The sequence below is a fragment of the Salvia hispanica genome, chromosome 4 (genome assembly GCF_023119035.1).
Source record: "Salvia hispanica cultivar TCC Black 2014 chromosome 4, UniMelb_Shisp_WGS_1.0, whole genome shotgun sequence".
NCBI classification, from domain to species: Eukaryota; Viridiplantae; Streptophyta; class Magnoliopsida; order Lamiales; family Lamiaceae; genus Salvia; species Salvia hispanica.
In genome coordinates this window covers 51791479-51809550 of record NC_062968.1, presented here as the reverse complement: position 1 = coordinate 51809550, position 18072 = coordinate 51791479, and the positions used below count along the sequence as shown (strand labels likewise).

Sequence of the window (18072 nt, the reverse complement as noted above, 5' to 3'; positions counted from 1 at the left end):
TATAATATAAATTTATTTTATGTTATATTGTTGATATATAATAAGAAATGGTATAAAACGAATTTGTTTCGTGTTATATTGTTGAGATATAATTATAGGAATTTATGTAGTCCACACTCTACACAAAAGAAGAAGAGGCAAGCCATGCGTTTTCCTATTTTTAATTAAATTGTTCAGTCCTTTTCTCAAAATGTTGAAAATTTTGAAATGTTATAAACGGTGTAATTAATTAGTAATTAAGAATTTTCTTTAAAATATTCGAATCTTTTAGAATCTTTGAGACTAGTAATAATGGCATCAGGTCCCTATTATTTGAATATATTAAGAGATTCAGTATCTTGAAAATACAATAGTTATTTGTTTTTTAGGAGTTATTTTACGCAAACCGGCGACGTACAATAATTGGATGAGGCCACGAGAAAACTACAAAATTCACCTAAAATTCCCACTAGCTATATCTATACAAATCTACAAATTATGAACATTAATTTTATCACCACAAGACTCTATCTAATAATCTTGGCAATGACAACACATATTTTAATATAAAAGTGATAAGTATTAGAAAGATAAAAGTGATAAAATATAAGTACTAAGATAGAAATAAATAAATGGATAGGAATCTGCGCTTAGCACTCATTAATTAATGGGTTTGCAGTTTTAATTAGGATGATTAAATCTTATCGAGAAAAATTGGAATTTATTAATTGTTGTGCGTTTGAAACATAGAGAGCACACGGGGTATACTTTTCCTGAAAAAGTACTAATAGTTAAATTATTGTTAATTATAAATGAAATTTACCAAATTTGGAATTGATATAGTAAATTTTTTAGAATGAACCAAAATACGAAAATGTAACTCTTGATTATGAACGAACCAAAATACTACAAATGAAGCATTAGAAAGCATTTCGACTCTATTATACTCTATATAATCATATCTGGTTCACTAGTTGCTATTAGTTTCAACTTAGAAAAAAAAATTCATGGGATTTGTAAAAAGTAAAAACGTTTCCTCTATAATCATATATTCATGATACTCTGCTAATATTTTTTATGCAAAAACTAGTTAATTCATTATCCTTTAATTAGATAAACAATCCAACATCAGTTATGAATGATTACATAATGACAAATTGATAATAACAATGAGTACATTTTGATAAGTAACTACTATTAAACTCTAATTAAAAGTTAGTAATTAATCATAAATTACAAATAATTAATAAAGTGCGGTTTTTTTTTTTCATTAGTAAAGGCGTTGTTACACGTATCAATCATATTTGTGAATTATATTATTGTTAAAATAGAGGGAAATTGTTGTAACTTCAAAGTGAGAATAAAATTTCCAGTAGAAGCAACACATTATGAAACTTTTAAATCTCGTGAACCAATTGAATGATAAAAGGTAAAGAAACTTGTGCATTGATTTTTGCTTTTTTGCTTAAACTTTAAAGTAACGGAATTTGTTGGGAATTTTGCAAGTCATCGTCATCCAAAGGGGGATGAATTTGTTTGAATTTAATTTGGGTTTCTGCTTGCATATATCTAAGTTTTCGAATTGGACTTTATTAACTTTTACCTATAAATATGCGAAGGTTGCTGCAAAACTTTGTAAAATATCACTACTAATTTTATAATTAATCTTTTATCAAATCTAAGATTCAATTCCCGGCATGACATCATACTTATGCGTATATTCTTTCAATGTCATTTGTAAAGGAAAAAAAAAATACTCCCTCCGTCGCAATAAATATGCAATATTTGATTTTCGGCACAAGATTTTATGCAGTGGTGTTTTGTGAGTTAATGAAGAGAGAGTAAAGTAAGAGAAAAGAAAAAGTAGAGAGAGTGTTGTTTCCATTTTAAGAAACGTTTCATTTTTATTGGAATAGCCTAAAAAGGAAAACGTTGCATTTCTAATGGGACAGAGGGAGTATAACTTTCAAATTTCACTTAAGCTTCGACATGTCTTCTGATAATAAATTTAATAAAAAAGAATGTCCACAATAAAGTGGCACAATCACAATTCTGCCAAGGCACAGCTATAAAAACTCTTGCGTCTCAATAAAAATATAGAAAGATGAAAATAAGGATGTGGATGTGTGAAGTAAAAAATGAGAGAAATGAGTATATTTATAGAATAAATTCCTAAAATATAAAAAAAAATCCCACGGTGCTGCTGCGGCGGTCGCCATGCCCACTGTCCGTTCCTCGCTGCAAATGCGGCTCGTTGCCCCCCCTCCCTCCGGCCAGCTATAGTCCGCAGCCCCCTATTGTGGCCCCTCTAACTAACCCGCCTTTTTATTAAAAGTATATATTTTTCAAAAATATTGGATTTCATAAAATTCCAAAACAAATAAAGATATCAAATCAATAGATAATATTCCAAATCCAAAATATTCCTTCATAGTTAACGACTGACTTAAGTTCCTTTAGCGTACAACCACATTGTTAATTCCTTGCCTATAATTTTTTAGCCTTATTAAGCGACAAAATACATAGAACTATCCTTATATTTATTTTCTGGGCCGCCTAAAATACAATTGTATTATTGCAATAATTAATAATGTTATGGGTATTCGTCGTTGTCATTAATAATGTTGAGGGACATTGCTTAATCTACCACACAATTAGTATATTACGTCAGTTTTGATAGAGAAGATACAAAAATGTGGCTCAATGGGATTGAAAAGGCTAGAGCCAATGAGAAGTGGAGTTCAGTTGTAATGACGCATGGCATTGAATATTAATTACAATAGCAACAACAGCAAAACTTAATCAATTGGCTTGGTTTCAGTCTTTCAGATATTCATGTAAGCATTGACAAGTGAAATCGAATGATTATATAATTTAATTAATTTAATAATACCTAGAACAACTACTATTATAATCGAAAGAAATAAATCATTTACTCTATAAACTTATATTTGTAATAATAGATCTTCATTTAGGACTAATATTCTAGTAACGGTCACGATACATAAGAGTCTATAACAATCAATGTGAGACGTTAGAGTTTATAACAATCGATCAACATTCTTATGACACATCAAAATATGTAACAATCGATCCTCCTTCAGGGCTAATGTTCCTGTTGATCACAAGTTCACAACACACTAGTGCTTGTAACAATCGATCTCCCTTTAGGTACTCTTTACAATTGATGTGTTACATTAGAAACAATCGATTTTCCTCAAAGTCAACATTCTCGTGGAACATCAGAGTTTATAACAATCGACTCTACTTCAGAATTAACGTCCATGTTGATCACTAGTTCATTGTTAGAACTTAGATGGAGTAATATTTATGAAAGCATCAATATAATATAACATATCAAATAAAAGAATTCATTCCAAAATACTATCAAATAATTAATTAAGGAAGATCTTATCGGGTTTATAAAATTCACACGAAGTTGTCATTCAGAAGTATTAGAGCTTCTACGAAATGTCATACCCAATCATCTCTATTTCCCTTTCCTTACAATTATATTCCTTCGATTTATTTAACCAAAATATGTTATGCAATAAACATATTGTCGGATACTAGTTTCAAATAATTTCAACAAATTTATTATACGGGGCCATTTGGCATCTCACAAATTCAACAAACATAGTGCACTTTCTTCATCTCAATCATATACTCCTACATGTTTTTTTTTTTTGTTTTTTTTTTTTTCATTTTTCAAGTATTCTAAAATGTATAGACTTATTTCCATAAAACTTACTTTTAAAAAGTAAAAAAGTTCACTGGAGTAGTACTTTTTTCATTGTTTTTTTTTTATAAATTGTCTGAACGAAAACAATTTGGAGGGTTTAGTGTTTAATGAATCTATACAATTTTCTGAGGTAAATCGAATAGGTTTTATTTATTTTAGAACAGATACCCGAACTTCATGAAAAAGAAATATCTTACCAATCTAAGTTGTATTTTATTGGAGTAGTACTTTTTTCATTGTATTTTACATTAAAAATAAATAAATTGACAAGGTTGGATAAGAATTGAAATTATGAAAATTGTGCTCAACGCTCTACTAGAAAACGTCAAATTGAAGGGGCCTACGCAGTGCTGTAGATATAACAACCATGAAAAGTTAATGAAATACTTAGTTGAAAATAGTTGAGTGATATTGCATTTAAGGATTTTGGTTTTGGACTTTTGGTAGCTATTTGAAAGTAGAATTATTTCGAATGCTCTTGCCTTGGTGACGCGGTGGGATAACTACCACGCAATTGGTGTCAATTATTTGTGCCGCGAAAGAAATGGGGAGATAAACATACAAGTGAAACAAAATAAATGGTTCACTTATTTCGTGACATCACATAATTATCATAATTAAATTGATCAAGTGTTGATAGATTTTACGACGGTTACAACTTATTATGTAGTGTTGATAGATTTTACAAATTACAAATTGTACTTACATAATGCCCCTAAAATTTGAATATAACTAAATTTTATTTATATGAATTATTATTATTATTAATTGTATAACTATTATTTTATAAAAATAGAGAAAAAAAGATGATATGAAAGGCCTATAAACATCTGCACATAGTTTTAAGTTTGATTTGAACAAATTATGCAACATTCAATAAAAAATTAATCTTTTCTTTAATATCTAAATATTTCCTTTGAATATATAATCTTTTTTAAAATTATTTTAAAGAATTAATATGTAATATATAAATTTAACTTAAATGAATGAGTATTTATGCACGTATTTTACTGCAAAATATCATAAAAATCTAATTATACATGTTTAATTTATATACATAAACATCATATTATTACATGAAGAAAATTGATGATCTTTTAGGATGGACTATTGGAGTACATTTTGCTGCAGTCGACACCAAAATGTTGAGACGCGGCATTCCGCCGCGTGGGTTTAGCAACTTGGCCACGTGACCAACCTAGGTGAAAATCTAACCTATAAATATTTATTTATGTAGGTTAGTTTATCAAGTAGAAGTAAGATATTTTTGAATATTCGAAAAATGTGGTGATATTGGTAAGGAAAGTGAAGACAATTTTGAAGAAATGACTGCGAACTTTCCTCATTATTTGGTCATTTTCCACCATGAAATTACTGAGAAATTTCCTGTGATTTGGTCATTTCTACTCTTGCAGGACCATTACCATGATTTCGAAAATTTTATTCAATTAATTTGTTTCTTTATGTTCTGGTGCCCTTTTATCGAAAAACATTACAGCATGAATTTGTGGAATGTTGAATGTGACATGTTATGCCGTACCAGTATGTTTTGTACATTTTGGAAAAGAACAAAGGGGATGTACCTTGTTTACTTTGAACAAGTAATTTCCCTTTATAGGTGTAACATGTACACACTTAATCCACGTACAGTAATTAATTAAGAGATAAACAAACACGGCACGAATTTTATAGTAGTTCGTTGAATCAATAATGTGCATACATATACAGTATATGATAGATAATTGTATTTTAAATTACAATTTTGCGTGATAATATGATACCAATATGGAAAATAAACAAACACTCGAAGCCCAATACAGCTATTGAATCAAATCAATGTAAAACTAGGCTGTTATTGGGCCCATATGATGGGCGACCTTCTAACTTACTACAAATATTCTTCATTAAATAGTGAAGATTATAGTACTATCATCAGAAGCATCAATAATATCAATCTTTTTCATTATTTTCCAATTTGTCACAGCCACGCAAAAATGTACTACTATTTGATGTATTTTCAATTTGTCACACTCAAGACATAATTTCACTATAAACATGAATTATATTTGATATATAGTAATTAATTAAATCAGCTACTACTTGATCATGTCTATAAGGGTTATATGCTGGGATAACCATCGAAATAATTTGTACCGAATAAAAACGAGTGATCTTGAGTTCAGTCCTCACTGGTTCCTCACACTATTCATGCACGAAAACATTAGTCTACATACATAACCCGGATATCGAATTTGATGGTAATAGCTGCTTAGACGGTCCCTTGAGGAACATGATTGGGCACTTCAGCTTGATTGTCCAAGGGCATGTACTGAGCCATTATAGCCCTTATCTCCGAATCCATGTAACCCTGCATGTATTTTCCATCTAAATCAAACGTGCTCATGCCGTATCCGTGCTTATAAAAAGTACGTAATAATCGGTTGAGGCTTACCCGAAGCCTATATTTGTAAAGAGCATAGGCAACTACTCCAGCCATACACAAGCCTAGGATGACCACCCACATTATGCCCCAACTGACTTCACTAATACCACCCTCTTTACCTGCATATATAATTCATTTGATTTCCACTTCCACCAATAAAATCGATTAATCTAGGGTAAATTGCAAAAAAAATCATCAAGTTTGGTCAATCAAAACTTAGTGATTTTTCCGGCAATTTTTCTTTAATCTATATATACTTACTAATACAAGTGTCATGTTCATGAATGTAAAGTAAATGATTTTTGCAGCTGCACTCATAACTCCCCCATGTGTTTTTGCACTTGCAATTTGGGCATTGGCATGCTAGCTCTTCCTTGCATTCATCCACATCTAACAGACAATTCATCACAATTAGTAAAACCAACAAATCCACTATTCTCATTACATAAGATGTTATTACCTTCACAATCTCTTACACCATCTCCTCTAAATCCCTGTGGGCAACTGCAACCAGATATATGATCATCCTGCAACTTTCACACCACAATCAACAATATTTCAATAGTTCAAAATCATCAAAATCAGCCATACTACTCACAGTGCAAGCCGTATACGTTCGACCGTGCCTCTTTTCCTTCCAACACCCTCCATTGCTTATCCCACACCTCAAAGGCCCTGAAGCTGCACAAAGAGATTAACAAAATGCATTATTCATCACTCTCTCAAGCCTCTTTCATGACTATTATAATACCTTCACAGTGAGTATAGCCATCGCCTACGAACTTAACTCCTTGCACGACCGGGCAGTGGCACACCCTACCCCGGAAAGTGTCCTGCAACACTCTTTGCTACTTAGTACTACAACATTAAACCATAACAACATTAAGTTGGGAAATGAAATAAAATACCCTGCAAGCGGTAACGTTAGCAGAATCATCCTGCCAGCATCCTCCATTGTTCTGTAGGCACTCGTTCGTCTCCATATCTCGACTCAAGCAAATGGCAGGCTCAGTAGTCTCTTCGAAACCCGAACAAATGGCCTTGAGAATTGCTGCTTTGTCCAACTTGCCTAGATCAAACAGTGCATAAAATCATTCTTGTCACATTTCTGTCATATCACAAAAGGCCATTTCTTGCTCTTGATACCTCTATATTGTCGATTGTTTATAACTAGCGTCGGCAGTATAGTCACGTCTCCTCGCGGGCCTTTCCCAATCTGATCACAAATTGCATCCACATTCATTAGAATCTTCAGCCAAAGAAAGAAAACCAAATCCAAACCTGTGCTTCTTGTTCTGCTTTTAGGACAGGGTTGTCTACGTCCGCCTCAACGTCTCCAATGCACTGATCGACCTTCCTAACGTCGTATCCTGCAAAACAAGACTCAATCAGATCATCAAGAACGCCAGAAAAACACATTCTTGATTAGCCTACCAAGTGACTTGATCACTCTATCAGCACACTCTTTGTTATACTTCTTGTCTTTCATTGGACACCTGATCGAAAAGTCTGTCACGTAGTCCCACCATTGCCATGGCTTCCCACTTTCCTTCGCAACCTTAAAGAAACACGCCTGCCTCAGGTTTTGGACAACCACATCCTTGCCATCATACCCTCTGCTGAAGTCCTGCTCGGGGTCAGGAGCGCAGTACCTCCCGTAGTTTATGCACTGCGACTTGCACTGCTGGCTCATGATGAACGCCTCGGGACAGTACCACGTGATGTAATGAGGAGTGAACTCGGTGTATCCCTTCCGCTCAAGAATCTGAGCAGCCCCTTTGAAATTCATCAGGAAATTCAACTGGCTCTCACATTTTGGGCCACATTCGTCGTTGCTATTAGTCCAAAACTCATACTCGACTCGCTCATCCGGGTGCGGGAGAGCCTCTCTCCAATCAAGATTAATGCCCACAAGCTCCCCTTTCGACAACACTTCTTTGATCCTATCACCTAGCCCTTTGCTGATCAATGCTGAAGGAATGCTTATGTTTTGGAGGTAATCCGGCTGCGTGTCCCCATCCTCGGGCGTGTCCATCGTGATCAGAGGCTCGACTCTGTCATCTGCAACGAGGATGGCCGCCACCCCTGCCTTCTGAGCGTTCCACGCCTTCAACGTAAAATAGCACTCTGCCACACAACATTCAACAATGTTTAATACATGCAAAAGGAGTATATATGAAATGAGGTGGAATAGATATTCGTATCGCGTTACCTCCTCGATCTGCCAGGAGGAAGACGGGGATGCCACCGGGCTTGTTCTTCCACGAAACGTCAGAGTCTTTGAAAGGCTTGCAGCCCTTCTGATTAGATTTGGGGTAGAATATTGAGCCAACCATTGTTCCTCCATATTGAGGCACTCCAAAATTTCCTATTGCACATTCATAGACGCCTTTCACTGACTCTGGTGATGTCACCTTCAAATTGTTTTTCTCCACAAGGAAAGTTCCAAAACAGGTTGATCCAAACATTAGCACACAAACACACACAAAAACACTCACTTTTTCTCTCATCTTCTTCTATCAAATGTGTATATCTTTGAAGATTCTCACTTTCAATCAAGAAGGAAAGGGCCCTTTCTCCAATGCTCCGATCTAACATCAACAAAACAAATCCCACAAGTGCAATATAATAAAGTTTGAATCTTTAATTCTGAAGACTGTTTTCTGAATGAATATAAACAAGAAAAACAGATCAAGGAGATAGATTTTGAATTTATTAATTATATGCTCAAGGCATAAATGTAAGATTAAATCTCAAAGTTAATGAGTTCATAAATGTAGAACCAAATTTTATTTTTATTTTTTTTAACAGCTGCAAAGACTCTAATTTAGGAGCGTGAAAACAGTATGCATGTAGATCTTAGAAACCGCAGTTAGTTGATCAGGTCTAAATCGGGAATAGTTAGTTGGTCAAGACTTGAACACAACAATTAAAGTTATCATTCACACGTGGTGTGTAGCTATTAAGATTGGTCATCATTTCTGTCCAAACCCTATATATTACATGTAGATTATTTATCTTGAAACCAAATCTGTTACACTGAATTTTGGATAATTATTATGCTACTTACAAATGAATGATAATGCTGAAATAGTTTTTCTTGAATAAGAAAAAACACTGAAAAACTGATCAAAGAGTTATCCATTTTGAAAGTGACCATACAATACATTACAACAGAAACATTCTCAAATCAAGTAAAAGGAGTATGTGCTAATGATAATCTGCCTCTGATTTTCCAGAGGAAAAACAGAAATGGCGATGACGAAGAGTATCCAAAATCACTTCACTTCTCACTCTTCATGCTTTCTTCTTTCACTTCTTCAGAATGATTCTTGGCCTGAAAACAAACACAGCAACCAACTCACATCAAATTCATCGATAGATGAAAGTGAGAAACAAAAGATAAACCCTAATCCCCAAAATCGCACTTGCCTTGAACTGATCCTGCTCCTGATTTATCCTCTTCGCTTGCTCCTTCTCCCTCAACGACCGAATCGGCGATACGCTCTACACATTTCCATCAACAATCAGCGCCAAATCAATTCGATATTTATAAAAAATGTTAACAATCTAGACTGCATACCTTGCAGGAAAGCTTGATCTCCTTCAATCGGAAGAGGCGATCGACCTCAATCTCGAGGTGCTTCTGCAGCATCCCTCTGTCGACGATCTCCTTCATCTGCGAATCGAGCAGGAGCGCTCTCTCTCTCAGCATCTTATCGGTCTTCTCCTTATCGATCCGCAGCCGCTCGACCTTTTCTCGGATTGCGTTCAGTTCCTCCGCGAGAGAAGCATCGAAGGAATCAAACTCGATCTGAAATTGGACACGCTCCTTTTTCACAGGGGTGGAGTAGATATTCTCCTTGTTACTCTGATCTATTTCACCCCAAAAAACAGCTGCGTGATTTGGATTTGGATTTGGTTTTAATTTTGTGGCGGAAGGAGTCGACGGCGAGTTCTTCGGCTGGAGCGGTTTGCGGCCGCTGCTGGGGCGGTGGTGTAGCTTGTGGCCGGAGATTGGGGATCGAGCTACCAGCATTTTATCTTCGATGAGCGAGAGAGGGGAAGGTTATTGAATGTGATTGAGATTGTTGGTGAGAAGAGGAGTGGTTAAGAACATAAAAAAGAGTGAATGAAGAAGAATGAATGGATTTGAATTTGAAAAAAACAAGCAACGGCTAGTTATGTGGGAGTTGGTCATACAAAATTAAATGATTCTAATTCAAATCAAGATTAACTACTGATAAATTAATACTTCGTCCTATCTCATTCATTTTCTTAGTAAATCATAATTTAGATGAAATTTTTTAGTCTAATAAAGTAGAGAAAAAAATAGTGAGGTATAGTATTATTTTACTGTTGTTTTATTTAAATTTAAATATGAAGATTTTAAAAATCATTATGATATATCTGCACTTCATTACTCCGCAAATATTTGTCTCTCCTTTTTGGTTTGTTTACACTCCATATCACATTTACTTTAGTGATTTTGGTATTTGGACTTGCAATCTACTAACAATTTATTAGCATAAAATTAATATTCCAAATAAAAGTAGGACTCACACTTTATAAATATTTTCACCAATTTTATTTTTTATTTTTTAAAACTAAGTCAAAATTGGTCTAGTATGCGCCAACTGAGGAAGTACTGAAAATTATGCTAGCTACTTCGAGCACCCTAGTGACAATTTACTCTAGTTGAATAAGTTAGCCTCATCATAAAACTAGCCCAAGAAATGGGAAAATGTATATAGATTTATATCAATTTTTAGTTTGTTTTATTTTTACAATTGACTCTTGACTAAGACTGAAAACAGATTTTTATTTTCAAAAATAATCCGACCCATGGTAGTGATTGACCTCGGCTATTTGGCTGCTTGAGTTCTTTTTTTTTTCTTCTGACTTTGTGTTGTGTACTGGCTAGTTGAGTTTTATAATTGTATTATTAATATTTTTTTTATTATATTTCAAATCAAATAATATGATTAACAAATATACTAATGCTTAGGTCGTCTGCTTCATGCAAGCCAACATGCAATATTGCAATTGACTAGCTCCCAATATAGTTCAATGGGTCACATCGTGTTTAAGGGAGTATTCATTTAAAAAATATATTTACTTTTGTTTGTGGCCGGTTTCGCAACTTGACTGCTACCAAATTTCATATACTACTAATATATATTATTGATAGTTCATTAAAATAACATTTCATTATCCTCACAATTCATTGCTTTCCTGACATAGACATTGCTTGACTATTTCAGCATATCATCAACAACCATTATACTAGTAATACTATATACTCTTTTAATATGTTTACGTTCTTCACGATTATATTCCATTTATGGATGGTATGCTTAAAGGGAACAAGTAATTACTAGTTTACTGCACTATACTCCGTTATTCAATTAATTTCACAATAATTACCTTCAATATTATTAGCCATCAATTTGCTTTAAACATATCAATCTTTTTCCCCTGAAGCGTATGCAAATTGCAAAGAATTTTCATCTGTATAAAACAACACTTCTATCTGTTTAAATCCTTGTCCAAATTGTCGAAAATATCATCAAAGTCAATCTTGGAACTTAACAAAAATAAACCAGCTATAGTATAAATTTCACATTTTCGTCGATTATTCCATAATCTTGAATTCGGAAAAAATTATGTATATATGATGTGACATGCGGAAAATACTATGTGAACAAAATGTTCGGCCATATACATAAACGATGTCATTTAATACATTGAGACAATTATGTTTAATTTTACATATGCACATGCCACATCAAAAATTTTCATTATGGGACAATTAAGAAAATACATAAACCAAGCATTTGTAAAAGTTGCAAGAATAACTAGAATTTGACTTTTTTTTAGACAATTTGCCAGAAATCTTTTAAGCTACTTAACAATGGAGCTTTGAGTTATGAGGTTACACACAGAGTCCAGTCTACACTAGAACACAAATTAACCTTCTTTAATCCCTAAAAACAACAGAAGAGAAAAACACAAATCTCTTAGACAATAAAATAGTAGGAATAGTAGTAGTAATTACGAAGCAGGCTTTTCCGACCAAGATTTAGTTAAATTGAACATTGAAGTAATACTTGGTCGTAGTTTCTTGCAACTTGATTTAACTTTCTTAATTTCTTGCATGCTTCTGCTGATCGTCAAACCTCTTACCCCTTCTCTCTCTCTCTCTCACTCCTATTATATTTGCCTTGCCATAGATGATCATGAAATTCATACCACATTCACTTGATAGCCATGAGAAACATCATTCAATTTCTGGGAATTATCACTATTTCCTTCTTAATTGGTGTCAATTCACAAAATCAAACCAACTACGTCCCAATCGACCAGATTTTCTTGAACTGCGGAGGCCCAAATTCCACCGATTCCGACGGCCGAGTATGGATCTCCGACGCCACCTTCTCTCCCTCCACCACCACAACCTCCACCAGCGCCGCCACGCAGAAGCCCGACGTCCCTCAAGTCCCCTACATGACCGCCCGAGTCTCCCGCTCCAACTTCACATACACCATCCCAGCATCCCCAGGCCGCGTCTTCCTCCGCCTCCACTTCTACTCCGCCGCCTACGGAAACCTCACCGCCGCCGACGCCCTCTTCTTCGCAACCTCCGGCGCCTACACCCTCCTCAAAAACTTCAGCGCCGCGCAGACCATGGAGGCTCTCGAACTCACTCACATGGTGAAGGAGTTTTCCATTAACATTCCCGCCGGAGAAAATTCTCTCACGGTCACATTCGCGCCGGCTTCTGCCACCAACTCTTACGCTTTCGTCAACGGCATCGAACTCGTGTCCCATCCCGATACTTTCGCCACTGCGTCTGCTCTCGCAGTCGGCCAATCCGGCGGTTTCCAGATTGACAACGCGACCGCCTTGGAAAACGTCCGCCGCCTCAACGTCGGAGGAAACGCCATCAAGCCGTCCGACGACAACGGACTTTTCCGGTCGTGGGGAGCCGACGACGATTACTTGTTCGGCGCGGCGCATGGTTTAGTCAGAGGACTTGATCCCAACGTGACGGTGGCGGTGCCGGGAAACTACGCGGCGCCGCTGGTTTTATACACGACGCTGAGATCAGTGGGGCCGAATATGCCTGTTAATCGGAATTCAAATCTTACTTGGTACTTCAAAATTGATTCTGGATTTTCATACCTTGTTAGGCTCCATTTCTGTGAGATAAGCGCCAATATATTTAAAACGAATCAGATTATTTTCACCATTTTCTTGAACAATCAGACTGCGTCGGAGGTGGCAGATGTGATCGCCTGGGCCGGCGGAAATGGAGTTCCGATTCACCGGGATTTTGTTGTGTTCGTCGCTACCGGTCCGCCGCAGCAGAATCTTTGGCTGGATTTGCATCCTTACACTGCTTCCAATCCTCAATTCTACGATGCGATCTTGAACGGATTGGAGATTTTCAAGATTAATGACAGTAGAGGGAATCTCGGTGGCCCCAATCCAACCCGAACCCAATCCGAATCCGACGCTCCTTCAAGCAATAAACCGCCGTCTAAGAATCACTCCGCCGCCATCGGAGGAGGTGTCGGCGCCGGAGTTGCCGCTCTTCTAGTGGTTGTACTTGTTGTAATCCTAGTTGCTCGCCGCCGCCGAAAGGGCGCCGCCAGTGAAGAAGAGGGGTGGCTCGCTTTATCAAAGTACGGCAATTCACCTTCGTTATTTTCACGCACCACCACCACCACCGCCACATCAATCGGCAGCAGCCTCCCTTCGGGCCTCTGCCGCCACTTCTCCTTCGCGGAGATCAAAGCTGCCACAAACAACTTCGACGAGGCTCTCCTCCTCGGCCTCGGCGGCTTCGGAAAAGTCTACAGCGGCGTGATCGAGATCACCGACGGCACCACCACCAAAGTCGCCATCAAACGAGGGAACCCTCTCTCACAGCAAGGGGTGCACGAGTTTCAAACAGAGATCGAGATGCTGTCGAAGCTCCGCCACCGCCACCTCGTCTCCCTCATCGGATTCTGCCAAGAGAAGCACGAGATGATCCTCGTCTACGACTACATGTCGAACGGGACCCTCCGCGAGCATCTCTACAACGCCCCGAGCCCCGCCACCCCGGCCCTCTCCTGGAAGCAGAGGCTCGGGATCTGCATTGGCGCGGCTCGGGGGCTTCACTACCTCCACACGGGAGTAAAACACACCATCATCCACCGCGACGTCAAGACCACAAACATCCTCTTAGACGAGAAGTGGGTGGCGAAGGTGTCCGATTTCGGGCTGTCGAAAACAGGGCCTTCGCTGGACGACACGCACGTGAGCACCCTAGTGAAGGGGAGCTTCGGGTACCTCGACCCGGAGTACTACAGGAGGCAGCAGCTGACGGAGAAATCCGACGTGTACTCGTTCGGGGTGGTGCTGTTCGAGGTGCTGTGCGGGCGGCCGCCGCTGATGCGGAAGCTGCCGAAGGAGCAGGTGAGCTTGGCGGAGTGGGCGAGGCGGTGCTACGAGGAGGGGAGGCTTGGGGAGATAACGGACCCGTGTCTGGTGGGGAAGATAGCGGCGGAGAGCTTCGAGAAGTTTGCGGAGACGGCGGCGAAGTGCGTGGATGAAGTGGGGGTGGAGAGGCCGTCGATGGGGGATGTGCTGTGGAATCTGGAGTTTGCGCTGCAGCTGCAGGAGAGCGCGGAGGAGGGACTTGTGGTTGTTGCTGATGATTTGGATTTGTCGAGGAGTGTTGCTAGTCTGGACTCTAGTGGGGTGACTCCGAGTGCTGCTAGTCTGGACTCGAGTGGGGTCACTCCGACTGCTGTTTTTTCTCAGATTATGAATGCGGATGGGCGATGAACATTGCTTCACTTTCTATGTTGCATTTCTACGTACATGTACACGTGCCTGTGTTTCTGATTCACAAATCATAAGTAAATAAAAAGGGATAATCACCATTAATACAAACAAATTACTAGTACGTCATTAAATTTATTAACACCAATGCGACTATAGTCTATAGTAATACTACTATATGAATATTAGTAGTAATTTCATTTGTTGATCCGATCCAAGTATTAAAGTAAGATTGACTCCGTCCATAATTTTTCCGAATTTAGAGACGTTCAAAGTCTAATCACGTTGTTTGCGGCCTAGTTTTCTCTCTCTCCCTCACTGTTTCCTATAATGCTTGATCCCCTTTTCAATCATATGGCAAAAATCAAGAAGTGAAGGAGAAAGGCAGGCAAGATGAACGACCAACAAGTGTCGAAGCAGATACAGCAGATGGTGCAGTTCATCCGCCAAGAAGCCCAAGAGAAAGCCAACGAGATCACCCTTTGTGCCGAAGAGGTTGTTTTTTCCTCCTCAATTTCTTACCACCCAATCTCGTAATACTCACGATGCCTACACACGTACAGGAATGCAATATCGAGAAGCTGCAAATAGTCGAGGCCGAGAAGAAGAAGATCAGACAAGAATACGAGCGAAAGAGCAAGCAGGTGGACGTTAAAAAGAAGATAGAGTACTCGATGCAGCTCAACGCCTCGCGCATCCAGGTGCTTCAGGCGCAAGACAACGTCGTGAATGAGATGAAGGACGCTACTCGGAAGGAGCTGCTGCAAGTCGCCGGTAAAAAGGCTCCATACAAAGGTGATGCTTATTTATTTTGCATGCTGAATAAAAATAGTCTCATTTATGGACGAAAACTGAGAGAGGGAGAAAATGTGGTGATGCAATTTTCACGAATGAAAATGAGACTATTTTTCATGAATGGATGAAATATTTTTCTATCGTTGTCTGTCTCATTTTTAAATCTTTATTGAAAGGGCTTGTCAAAGCGTTGATTATCCAGAGCTTGATGCGGCTCAAGGAGGATACGGTGCTGCTGAGATGTAGAGAAATGGATGTGAGTGTAGTGAATTCAGTGCTGGATGAAGCGAAGCGTGAGTATGCAAAAAAGTTGGGACTCGCGGTCCCAAATGTTATCGTTGATAAAGTGTATCTCCCGCCTCCGCTTCCCGACAACAGAAACTCCATTGGTCCTTCTTGGTTAGTTAACTGTAATTTATTTTGCAAAGGGTTCTAGTGTAAGAAAATTTGTCTCACATCTATTATGATGATCAAATGTTTATAGTTCTGGAGGGGTAGTTTTGGCTTCTCAAGATGGCAAAATAGTATGTGAAAATACCTTGGATGCACGGTTAGAACTTGTCTTCCGCCAGAAACTTCCCGAGGTACATATACTTCATTTGTTCAATTTAAAGTGATATATCTTTAAAAATGATTCATTCGTTCTAACTAAGTGGTATTTTTTAAAATGAAAACACTTTCTCTCATGTTTTATTATCTTTTCACGTAACTAGACAATACTTGCTATGTAAAATTTCGTGCGGAAAAAAAAATGTTTCGCTTTGAATTAGACATAGGAAGTAATATCCTTGTTACATGCATCATCCTAATCTCAATTCTTTCTTGGCTGCAGATACGCAAGCATCTCTGTGGCTAGATCAAAGCACTACCAAATTCAAGATTAATAAGTGGATTTGCATCATTTGTTCGTGTTGGAAATAAGAAACAAACAAGATTAGATCTCAAAGCTTATGCAAACAGTTGACAAAAATGTGCCTTCGTATAAAGACACGAAATGTAACACTTTTGAAATACAATTTAATACAATGATCTCTATTCCCTGCTATTTCATCTTTTTGAATTGCAATTGCACACACAACGAATGGGGACACTAGAAAAAGAAAAGAAAATAATGCGACTTCGATATAATACAAATCACACCTTTATAAAAATGGTGTAAATGAGTCATTTTTTTAATGCTAAGGTTGATTGTACTAGTGTCAATAAAGAGGTATTATTCACTTAGCTGTTGTGGAGCTCAACTTTTGCTTGTATAGTTATTTTATAGTTCGATTATTAAAAAAATCATATAAATGGCACGACCTTGAACTGTCAATACTCTTAATTTGCACCCAACAAATTTTGTGAACATTTATTTTTAAACGCAAACTAATACTCCCTCTTTTCGAACTTAATGTCCCACTATAGGCTATAGCATTGCGATTTTAAGTAATGTAAAAGAGAAGTGAGTTGACAAAAAAGTGATGGAACGTGTGTTTTAATTTTATATAGGAGTAGTACATTAATTTTATAATAAAATTAAAATGAAATGAATTAATGTAATGTGATGTTCATTTATAAAAAATAATGAAATATTAATGAACATTTCATTATGAAACATTTCGTGACAGAAATGAGTAAACGAATAAATTACTAGTACGATTTTGAGTTTTCCACTGATGTGTATATAATACTCCTAGCTAACAACTGTGATGAATACTAATACTCCATTATGCGGGTGGCATTTGATTCGTACAAGATAATAGCGAAAATTGATAAGCCAAAATATGGTTTATTAATGATTTAAATTAGTTATAGTGGTGGAAGTGAGATGAATAATAGTGGTATTGTGCAAACGGACCAAAATATATTTTCACGGACCAAACTTTTGAAAAAATTACAATCGGACAAGAAATATAATTAGATGACACTAAACATGACAATATAATGACCATGTAAGTTTTTTTTTATCTTTGTATAAGGAACATTTGTAATGACAAAAGATAAGTGAAAGTAAGACTGTGTCCAGTGGATCAAAAACGATATTTCATTTGTTCTATTATACTCCGTAGCTGAATCGTATTTATTTTATCAACTCATTATAGTTTATTCATCTCTTTTAAACAAAAACAATGCTTTTATCTCTTTTATTTTTATTTTGTTTTTTACTTTGTTTTCAACTCATTTATTTATTTTATTATTGATCTCATTTTATTCCTTATACTAAACATTATTTTCTGAAATTTACATCCAAAACAAAGTACATTGATTGTAATGAAATGAAGGGAGCATAATATTA

General features: G+C 36.9%; 4 protein-coding genes across 4 annotated transcripts; 2 read left to right on the top strand and 2 right to left on the bottom strand.

Moving 5' to 3' along the window:
* Window positions 1-5817: 5817 nt before the first annotated feature.
* Window positions 5818-8761, bottom strand: LOC125221875 (vacuolar-sorting receptor 1-like). The gene is made up of 11 exons (XM_048124188.1): window positions 8377-8761; window positions 7599-8291; window positions 7446-7534; window positions 7311-7380; window positions 7073-7233; window positions 6916-6997; window positions 6763-6845; window positions 6625-6691; window positions 6426-6554; window positions 6174-6283; window positions 5818-6089 (listed from the first exon to the last, which is right to left on the bottom strand). The coding sequence occupies exons 1-11, from the start codon at window positions 8672-8674 to the stop codon at window positions 5991-5993; spliced, it is 1881 nt and encodes a 626-aa protein (XP_047980145.1). The 5' UTR covers window positions 8675-8761; the 3' UTR covers window positions 5818-5990.
* Window positions 8762-9290: 529 nt separating this feature from the next.
* Window positions 9291-10297, bottom strand: LOC125224256. Its single transcript, XM_048127628.1, has 3 exons — window positions 9748-10297; window positions 9597-9671; window positions 9291-9501 (listed from the first exon to the last, which is right to left on the bottom strand). Exons 1-3 carry the CDS (start codon window positions 10201-10203, stop codon window positions 9448-9450), a joined length of 585 nt encoding a protein of 194 aa, XP_047983585.1. The 5' UTR covers window positions 10204-10297; the 3' UTR covers window positions 9291-9447.
* Window positions 10298-12363: 2066 nt separating this feature from the next.
* LOC125218994 (receptor-like protein kinase FERONIA) lies at window positions 12364-15105 on the top strand. The gene has a single exon (XM_048120831.1). The coding sequence runs from the start codon at window positions 12435-12437 to the stop codon at window positions 15000-15002; it is 2568 nt and encodes an 855-aa protein (XP_047976788.1). The 5' UTR covers window positions 12364-12434; the 3' UTR covers window positions 15003-15105.
* Window positions 15106-15357: 252 nt separating this feature from the next.
* LOC125221954 (V-type proton ATPase subunit E-like) lies at window positions 15358-16839 on the top strand. Its single transcript, XM_048124306.1, has 5 exons — window positions 15358-15494; window positions 15563-15794; window positions 15971-16193; window positions 16279-16378; window positions 16627-16839. Exons 1-5 carry the CDS (start codon window positions 15393-15395, stop codon window positions 16648-16650), a joined length of 681 nt encoding a protein of 226 aa, XP_047980263.1. The 5' UTR covers window positions 15358-15392; the 3' UTR covers window positions 16651-16839.
* Window positions 16840-18072: the final 1233 nt, after the last annotated feature.

What these genes read in the sequence shown, in the direction of transcription:
- LOC125218994 (XM_048120831.1), top strand. Translation starts at nt 12,435, where the DNA reads ATGAGAAACATCATTCAATTTCTGGGAATTATCACTATTTCCTTCTTA.
- LOC125221954 (XM_048124306.1), top strand. Translation starts at nt 15,393, where the DNA reads ATGAACGACCAACAAGTGTCGAAGCAGATACAGCAGATGGTGCAGTTC. An exon ending in TAAAAAGGCTCCATACAAAG is followed by an intron (nt 15,795 to 15,970) that starts GTGATGCTTATT and finishes CTTTATTGAAAG; the next exon opens with GGCTTGTCAAAGCGTTGATT. An exon ending in AACTCCATTGGTCCTTCTTG is followed by an intron (nt 16,194 to 16,278) that starts GTTAGTTAACTG and finishes AAATGTTTATAG; the next exon opens with TTCTGGAGGGGTAGTTTTGG.
- LOC125221875 (XM_048124188.1), bottom strand. Translation starts at nt 8,674, where the DNA reads ATGAGAGAAAAAGTGAGTGTTTTTGTGTGTGTTTGTGTGCTAATGTTT. An exon ending in CCTCCTGGCAGATCGAGGAG is followed by an intron (nt 8,292 to 8,376) that starts GTAACGCGATAC and finishes GTTGTGTGGCAG; the next exon opens with AGTGCTATTTTACGTTGAAG. An exon ending in TGAACATGACACTTGTATTA is followed by an intron (nt 6,284 to 6,425) that starts GTAAGTATATAT and finishes TTATATATGCAG; the next exon opens with GTAAAGAGGGTGGTATTAGT.
- LOC125224256 (XM_048127628.1), bottom strand. Translation starts at nt 10,203, where the DNA reads ATGCTGGTAGCTCGATCCCCAATCTCCGGCCACAAGCTACACCACCGC. An exon ending in AGATCAAGCTTTCCTGCAAG is followed by an intron (nt 9,672 to 9,747) that starts GTATGCAGTCTA and finishes GGAAATGTGTAG; the next exon opens with AGCGTATCGCCGATTCGGTC. An exon ending in AGGAGCAGGATCAGTTCAAG is followed by an intron (nt 9,502 to 9,596) that starts GCAAGTGCGATT and finishes GTTTGTTTTCAG; the next exon opens with GCCAAGAATCATTCTGAAGA.